General features: G+C 43.1%; 1 protein-coding gene and 1 pseudogene across 1 annotated transcript; one reads left to right on the top strand and one right to left on the bottom strand.

Annotated features, from left to right (window-relative positions):
* Window positions 1-239: 239 nt before the first annotated feature.
* Window positions 240-4,962, bottom strand: LOC139645903 (trace amine-associated receptor 13c-like; the record flags this gene model as incomplete). Its single annotated transcript, XM_071521774.1, has 3 exons — window positions 4,787-4,962; window positions 3,755-4,551; window positions 240-250 (listed from the first exon to the last, which is right to left on the bottom strand). Coding segments are annotated over exons 1-3 (984 nt in total), but the record flags the coding sequence as incomplete, so codon positions are not given.
* Window positions 4,963-6,211: 1,249 nt separating this feature from the next.
* Window positions 6,212-8,450, top strand: LOC139645904 (uncharacterized; annotated as a pseudogene).
* Window positions 8,451-8,955: the final 505 nt, after the last annotated feature.

Here is an 8,955-nt window from a genome sequence, read left to right as displayed (position 1 = left end):
GAACAACAGTGTGATGAGACAGAGCTCCTGGACATGAAACGTGAGATATTCTATCTGTGGATAAACTGAAAGATTAATTGCGCAATATTGTGCTTCTGTATTTGAATGGGACATCCGTGCGTAAAGCACGTCTCCAAAAGGATTTAATGGACAGAGCTCATTATATATCTACAAATATTTCACATTTAGCAAATGTTATCCATACTGGTTATTTCCTATGATTTAACAATATATAACACTGTAAGGTAGGCTGTAGGAAACGTGAGCTGAGCGCTGCGCACTCCAAGGATTCCATTCAGTAAATTCACGATGATTGAAAGAGCCTGTCATGTTCAGATAATAAACAGGATTTTTTTTTTCTGTCGGTGCGAAATTGAAACACTTCCCACTGAGCAGTTTTACATTGATTAGACATTTAAAACACGTCTAAATGGCCATAGCCATCTAGGCTAAATTAAGTTTAAATGGGGATGAAAAGTGAAATTTTATTAGATGTCTATACATAGACAAAATGATCCTGGACTATATGAGAGCTACGCATAGACGCAATATTGAAATTACTTCTTGTGCTCAGATAATTATCTTGTCGGCTAGTCTACAGGACTTCTCTGGTGCATATTTTTGGTATTTACAGATGTTTATTCATTGTAATAATGTATTTACTGTTTGGTCTAAAATAGGTCTATACATAGCCGTAATGATCTTGGGCTATATGAGAGCTAAAGCATAGACGCGACGTTGAAATCACATCTTTTGCTCAGTGGGTAGAATCCGGTGTGAAACAGCTTTTAATTATTTTGCGCCATTAGTGATTACTATTGTATCCACTTAATTTGTTTACCTATCAGACTATCAGATTCCTTCAACGGATAGTAACTACAACACATTTACCTCAATCCATGATGTGCCATTCTCCTTCTTATGGTTCGCGTTGACACTCCAAACAAGTCAGCAATTTGAGCAGCTGGTAAACCCTGCAGAATGTAGGACTCCATTACGTCCAGAGGAACTTCCAGTGGACGTCATCCAGTTGCCGATGTCCTCTCATCAGATCCCTCTCTGAGTCGTATGGCTACTTCCTGTAGATTGTGCCATACGACTTCTGTATTTGTCAAGGCCGATATTTGGCCAAGACTCTCCATCGCATCTTCAACCCTCGTCAAAATCAATTCTGATTCACCATTTTCCTCCACCAACTGAGCAAGAGTTAAAATGTCTTGACGAATTTCCCTTCTCAGGTCTTGGTCTAATTCTGCCATTGTAGGCTACTTGGCGGTGAAAAGGTAATGCTGCGTTCATGAAAGTGGGAACTGCGAAACTTCCCAACTTCCTACCATTCATAATATACTTGCATGCCATTCACTATTAACGCTGCCATAATGATTTAGCCCACGTTTAAGTGACGTCACAGAAATACATGTTGGGGAACTCGTACCTCAGAGAAGACTCCTCAGTTTCTGACTAGTAATCAGGCGTTGGAGGACTATTCATTTTACTATTCGGAAGTTTGGAGTATCCCAGTTCCCAGTTGTAGTGAACGCAGCATATCGACACAAAGATAGTATCAGTCATCGGCTGCTCAGACTTGACTTAGTGGGCAGGCCAAAACAAGTTGATTGACAGTTTGGGCTCGTAAGGAAAAGGCAAAGGCAATAGGGAAATACATACGGAAATAAATGAAGAAATAAATGTAAAAATATATATGGAAATAAATAAATAAATTTATATGGAAATAAATAAATAGATAAATTTAAAAAAATATATGGAAATAAATAAAGAAATATATATAATTATAAATGAACAAATACATGTGAAAATAAATATAAAAATGAATAAAAAAATAAATGTGGAAATAAATGAACAAATAAATGTGAAAATAAATATAAAAATGAATAAAGAAATAAATGTGGAAAAAAAATAAAGCAATTAAAGCAGTTTTATCAATCTTTTTCTGTATATATTTCCCAATTGTTTTTTCTATTCTGTTTTATATTTCCACATTTATTTATTTATTCTTTTATTCATTTATTTATTGATCTGGCACTTTAAGTGTTCCATACTTGACACCACACACACAGCTATTGAGAGAGGGGTGCTTGATTAGAGTTGCATGAGTAGTGTGTGTATCACATGACTGCAGTGCGACTCGAGTTGTCTGCCTGAACTAGCTTCACAGGCTTCGCTTCATATGTGATGTCTTTATTTATTGTGCTGAAATTTACCGATCGAAAACAATGCATGAATGATGATACCTACTCACTATAAACTCACTATTAAGTATCATAGACACGCTAAGTCCCTATAGTAACAGGAATATAACAGTGATTTTTTTGCTTGGTGTTTTTAGGCTGTATTTTAGCCCAGCACACCTTTTTTTCTCTGGGTTTGATAGTTCTGTAGCCTCATTTGTTACCTGTCTTGTCAGCTCTGTGCCTATAAATGAATATATAGCATAAAGTAACTTTTTTTTATTGTGCCAGGTGTTGCGTTTTCTGATTGAAGCCACAGACTGAAATGAAAAAATATGACATGACCGCCACGCCTTCTCAAAGCAGCAAGCTGGTTGCAGTTTATTATGAATTACGTGCTTGTTTCTGATGAAGCCTACTCATCTCCAATTCTCTCTGGGAAGTGTACAGTTTATGTTTTTTTTTGCAGTGCATATTAATACATATTGATTCACGTTGGATGGTGCAAGTTCCCACGAGATTAGAGGGCCTGACATCAGACGTTTCAGGAGTCAGCAGGATAATCTCATTTATTTAGCATAGTTACAGTTGAGAGAAAAAACTATCTGTGAAATCCATCATTATGTGTGTGATGCCATATGTTTTCAAAATTGGTTAGGATTTCAAAAGTCTACTAGTGTGTTCCCAGCCTAACAAGTAAAGAATTTACAACTGGAAAGTGCAGCGCGAGCCCCTTCACCGCTGCTTCCACCTTAAAATTGATGCAATCTAGTGGAGGAACACCTGTACAGCTATCAAAGACAGAAGTGCAAAAACTATGAAGAAGACTATTCTCCATGTGTGTCCACATATGTTTCTGGGTTGTTTTTTTTTGGTATTTATTGTTTTTGTTTTTTTTATTAAACCAATTGACTAACATACAGTAGATATACATTGTCATAATGTTGAAAGAGAGAGAGAGAGAGAGAGAGAGAGAGAGAGAGAGAGAGAGAGAGAGAGATATTATATTGGTGGATTAAATTAAAGTTGCAGTGTTTGTTTTTGGCAGGAAAAATGACGCCTGAAACAATTATTTGAAAATTCTCAGAATTCTTATATTTCATATAGAAAAATACAAGCCATTGCTGTCAGAATTTGATCAGTGACAAACTTTTGTGGAAAACTATTGGCCAACTGTTGACCACTAACAGGCAAACAATGCCATTGTTGCCGGACGTTTGCCAGCAGCTTCACCACTACTGGCGAATTATGGTAAACTCGTGGCAACATTTTGTGACAAATGCTGCAAGCCTGTCAGTTTTGTAAGGGTTAGGCTGAAACCTTTGAACCAACTTTCTCTCCCCTGAAATTTTGTGTGTGTTTTACCAAAATATACTTTGTAGTGCTTGTGAGTTGAAAATAAGCAGCAAATGTAGAATAAAGTTATACCATTAGCCTGTTCAAATCTATGTTTGGCCTTGTGAATTCATTGACATAAAAACAACATGAACACATACAGTTCACTCTTCATAGAAAAGGTCTCATTTCGGTCACTCCACAGCCTCTCTACGGTATGTTGGCCTCACAGGAGTCAGGCTGCAGTATCTGAAGTGTAACAATGTGTTTAATAGCTTTTCTAAACCAGGGATAGAAAAAGGCATAGATCACAGGGTTTAAACAGGAATTAGAAAACAGCAGCCAGATAGTAGTGGTTGAATATGAAGTACTGCTAGAGGTATCCTGGCCTGCAAGAGAGGGATAGTAATATGGACAGAAACATATTAGAAACACAACTACGACAATACCAAGAGTCCTGGCTGCTTTCCTCTCAGATTTCTTAGCAGTTACAGTCACTGAACGCTGGAGTGTGACAGCCACAGTGTGGGATCGCATGGCACGAGCCTGAGACACAGCCACCACAAATACTCTCATATACAGAACTATGATGACAGTAATGGGAGCAGTAACGTTAAAAACAAGGTCAAAAACTCCTGCAATGTAAGTAATGACAACCATACACTCTCCATAGCAGGAATTATACCTGCCTGGTTGTCTCTGGAAATCCTGTAGTATCAGAATGGTATAGAAAACAGAACAGACCCAACACAGACAGACACAGATTTGAACTCTTCTCTGAGTGATTTTGGTGGGGTAACGCAGAGGGTCACAAATAGCCACATAGCGGTCGACTGATATGAGCACCATGTTTCCAACTGAAGAAGAGGTCACAATAAAGGAAGCATAGTAAAAGAGAGCACACATGAAGTCCCCAAGTAACCAGCAGGCCCCTATTTGGAGGATTTGACCTGGCATCAGGAGACCAACGATGAAGTCTGAGACAGCCAGGGAGAGGAGGAGGAGGTTGGTGGGGGTGTGGAGCTGCCTGGAGTGAGAGAAAATCATTAGAGTAGTTGAGGCAGTCTCAAAATTAGTGTCATACTTTGTTGAGATACAGCAGATGCAAAGCATTATTAATACACAAAAGCATCATCAAAAACTCTGATTATACTTATCAAAGGCCTAAATGTGACAACATCTGTGTTGTAGCCCAAAAGCCCAAAATGTATTCTTGTTAGTCTTTAAAACATTTTATGCTATGCTGAGAAGTATATCTCTGCCTGTAGTGGGAGATGGAGATGATGACCAGCAGGTTGAGAACCACAGTGAGCAGAGAGATGGAGGACAGCAGAATGTAGAGGAGCATGGCCTCAGAGTGAGGACGCTTCTGCTTCCTGCAGGAAGTGTTGAGGAGCTGTGGAAAGCAGAGTTCACCTCCTTCCAGGGTCTCCATCATCAGAGAGAGAGGAGGAGAGGAGAAGCTGCTGAGGTCTGGCAGCTTTCTGACCAAAGCTCTCTATCATACAGCTGATTTATCTCTCTCTTCCCCTCTTCCTTTATCTCTCTCTTCCCCTTATCCCTTCCTTCTTCTTGCTCTCTCTCCCTCCCTTCATCTCTTTTTCTCTCTCTTCCCTTTTTGTCCCTCTCTTCCTCCCTCCCTCACTATCTGCATCATCCTCTTCATCTCCATCGTCATCACTGTCTCTGCTGTCCTCACATCTCTTCTTGCACCTCGTCTCCTTTCCTCTCTCCGCTTCCCTTCCCAATCCTTCCTTCCACCCTCTCTACACCTCTTTTCACTCTCCTCCCTTCACCCCCCCCCCCAAAAAAAAAAAATAATAATAATAATAAAAAATCTTATGTAGCCAACAGAAAGCCTCTACTCTGTGAAATAGAGCTCTGCTGGTTGGGTTGGGAGAAACAATCAATGTCAGAAGGAAAAAAAAGTGCAGGTGTAGAATGTGGTTGATTGAGGTGGCTTGAATTTCTCTTTCCACTTTTGTTTATGAGAGAGTTTTAGTGATAGTGGGGTGGCATAGCTAACCTATTGTTCATTTTGTGATAAAAGCGCCAAATTTGGTACATATATAGCTTAATATACAGTATGTAGAAGAAATCTGGATATTGGGCCATTGCAGATTGGCATTCTGATGACAATGGCTGCCAGCAGTTACTGGCATAGAACACTTTGGCCACCCCCAAGCTGCTTTTTCCATGTTTTCAGCACCACAAATATTATTTACATACAAGTTAAAGTGAAAAATATGTTTTATTACAATGTAAAGCAATAATAAATGAAAGAAAATGCAACAAAATGATGAGATTGTCTCTACATGTTATAGTGATAACTGGATTAAACCGTAGCAGTAGCGAGTACGTATTAACATAGGCCATGTAACAATGTTCAGTAAATGTACTTGTAGCGGTCGCTGGCAGTTAAGCCGGGGGGCCAGTCAGAGTTTCAGTCTGACAAAATATAAGTGTAAGTGTACAGCCAGCAAAACCCTACAAAGGACCTGGTACAGGTATCAACCCCTTAAACTGCCAGTACACCCAAAATACAGTAGCAAGCCAAAAAAACACACAACACAGCAAAATTCAATGCTCCCCACAGTGTATTGTACAGATAATGACCGTGCAAATCTCAACCAAACAACAAATCAATATACAGTGCCAATCTCAACCAAACAACAATTCAATATACAATGCAACCCAACCCCATAGTCAGCTCCACAGTCCTGTCGGTCTGGGTCAATGTACCAAAGTTCTCTAGTCGAGACTTTCTTGGTTTTCACCATTCTGCAGTATTTGAGCTCCCAAATTGGAAACAGAGTGATACCTCTCGTCAGAGTAGGACAGCTGTGTGAGCTCCGGGAAATCCCGGTGTTACCTCCTGTCGCGTTATTCCGGTTCAGTCGAGGCAGCAGGCTCCCGGGAATAGTCGGCCAGGGCGATGAATGGTGGGTTGGTGAATAAATGCTGTGATGAGTGAAGAGAAGTTGGTTCCGAAGCCATTAACTAGCAGTGGAGCTATGCAGAAGGTGTGTGGATTCCTAGGGAGGAGAACACAAGCAACGTCGAGCAATTCAGGACGATCTCACTTCTCAGTGTGGAATGTAAGACGTTCTTCAAGATCGTTGCCAATCGCCTAATGGGATTTCTCTTGAAGAACTCCTACATAGACACCTCGGTGCAGAAGGGAGGAGTCTCAGGTGTTCCAGGATGCATAGAACACACAGGTGTGGTAACCCAACTGATCAGAGAGGCGCGAGAAAGCAGGGGAGACTTGGCAGTGCTGTGGCTGGACCTTGCTAATGCCTACAGATCGATCCCGCACAAGCTGGTAGAATCGGCCCTGACCAGATACCACGTCCCAGAGAAGATCCGAAACCTCATCCTTGACTATTACAACAACTTTAGTCTGAGGGTGTCCTCTGGGACTTCGACATCAGCGTGGCATCAGCTAGAAAAGGCATCACTGGCTGCACAATTTCTGTGTCCCTGTTTGCGCTGGCCATGAATATGCTTGTGAAGTCTGCGGAAGTGGAGTGCAGAGGTCCCCCGGTCCAAATCTGGCACCCGACAACCCCCGATCAGAGCGTTCATGGATGACCTAACGGTAACGACAACATCAGTGCCTGGATGCAGGTGGCTCCTTCAAGGACTTGAACGACTCATTACATGGGCAAGAATGAGCTTCAAGCCTGCAAAATCCAGATTTCTGGTCCTCAGGAAAGGAAGAGTAACTGACCAGTTCCGCTTCTCTTTGGGAGACACCCTAATTCCATCTGTGACAAAAAAGCCAGTCAAGAGCCTAGGTAAGATCTTTGACAGCAATCTGAAGGACACAGCAGCACGCCAAGCAACCAGGGATGACCTCAACACTTGGCTCTCCACAGTGGACAAGTCAGGGCTTCCTGGAAAATTCAAGGCCTGGATATATCAACATGGAATCCTGCCTCTGGCCACTGCTAATCTACGAAGTCCCAATCACCATCGTGGAGGGCTTCAAAAAGAAGATCAGCCAGTTCCTGCGCAGGTGGCTGGGCCTGCCATAACACCAAGCTGCAGCTTCCTTTCAGCAGTCTGGCAGAGGAGTTCAAGGTCACCCGAGCCAGAGAAGTCCTGCTCTACTAAGATTCCACTGACACCAAGGTCTCCTCAGCGGGCATCGTGGTCAGAACAGGAAGGAAGTAACGCGCGCAGGAGGCAGTTGAGCGGGCTGAGGCAAGGTTGTGGCACAGCATCCTGATGGGCACTGTGGCAACTGGTCGGACCGGGCTTGGGAGCAATTCAAGACCTTGCTACGGTAAAGCCAGAGGAAAGGAGAGGTGAAAGCTAATCCAGGAGGAGGTACGTGCAGAGGTGGAGGAAGCTCGCTACAGCAGAATGGTGGGCATGTGCAAGCAGGGGGCCTGGACCAAGTGGGAGCATACAACCGGCCGAAAGATCACCTGGGCAGAACTCTGGAAGGCGGAACCACAGCGATTCAAGTTCTAGGTCCAGTCAGTGTATGATGTCCTCACGAGCCCTTCCAACCTGTTCAGCTGGGGCCTGGTGGACTGACCTGCTTGCCAACTCTGCCAGAAAAGGGGATCCTTGGAGCACATCCTCAGCTGCTGTCCAAAGGCCTTGGGAGAGGGGCGGTATCGTTGGCGCCATGACAAAGTTCTGCGGGCAGTAGCAGACACCATCTGCACTGGCATCAGCTACAGCAAGCAGCAACACCCAACAAAGTGCACCATCGCCTTTGTTCGAGCAGGGGAGAAGCCTCACAAGACATTCCTTTGTGAATGCTTGAAACTGTTGTTGGCCAATCTTCTGTGCCTTCTTAACAGTCTCCACTGCCGATGGATTCACAATCTCTTTGCTGTCAATGACAAGCAGGTCTTCGCTCTCCTCTTCAAATGGGTTGCCCAGTTCTTCCATTACATTGACGAGTGAGCAGACATCTTTCCTAAATGCTTTCTGCACACTTGCTGTCTGGTCATGGTGGAGCACCTCATCTCGTCTTCTCATGAGCTGGTGTGCATCTTCAAAGTCCTCAATCAGCGCTACAACCTCAGGGCCAGCTACCATCCACCACCAGAGGGCACTCCGGCGGTGTCTGTAAGACCGACCAAATATCACAACAAACTTGTCTTCCCCATACATCTCTGGCCACTTCCACTGGATCTGCTTGGCAATGGCAGACAAGGGTTGATCAAACGTTACTAATGGTGTCCGCCCAGCATTCAGATGTTGAACAGCCTTTCTGACTACGTCCATCGAGTGTTTGATCATTGCCACCGTGTGGGCACTCTCGTGGAACAGGGGTGAGTAGGGCACTTGGGCAGATGACTTTTCTTCCAGCAGGCTGGTGACATGCATGGTATGCAACCCAGGACATGTTGTCCACACTCTGATTCACAGAGTTCTCTTCATCATCAGATGCAAGTGCAAGAATCTT

Source organism: Centroberyx affinis, unplaced genomic scaffold (genome assembly GCF_046629955.1).
Source record: "Centroberyx affinis isolate AG114_WGS23_722 - 3 ecotype Tasmania unplaced genomic scaffold, CSIRO-AGI_Caff_v1 ptg000919l_1, whole genome shotgun sequence".
Taxonomy (NCBI): Eukaryota; Metazoa; Chordata; class Actinopteri; order Beryciformes; family Berycidae; genus Centroberyx; species Centroberyx affinis.
This window is presented reverse-complemented; position numbering and strand designations above follow the sequence as displayed.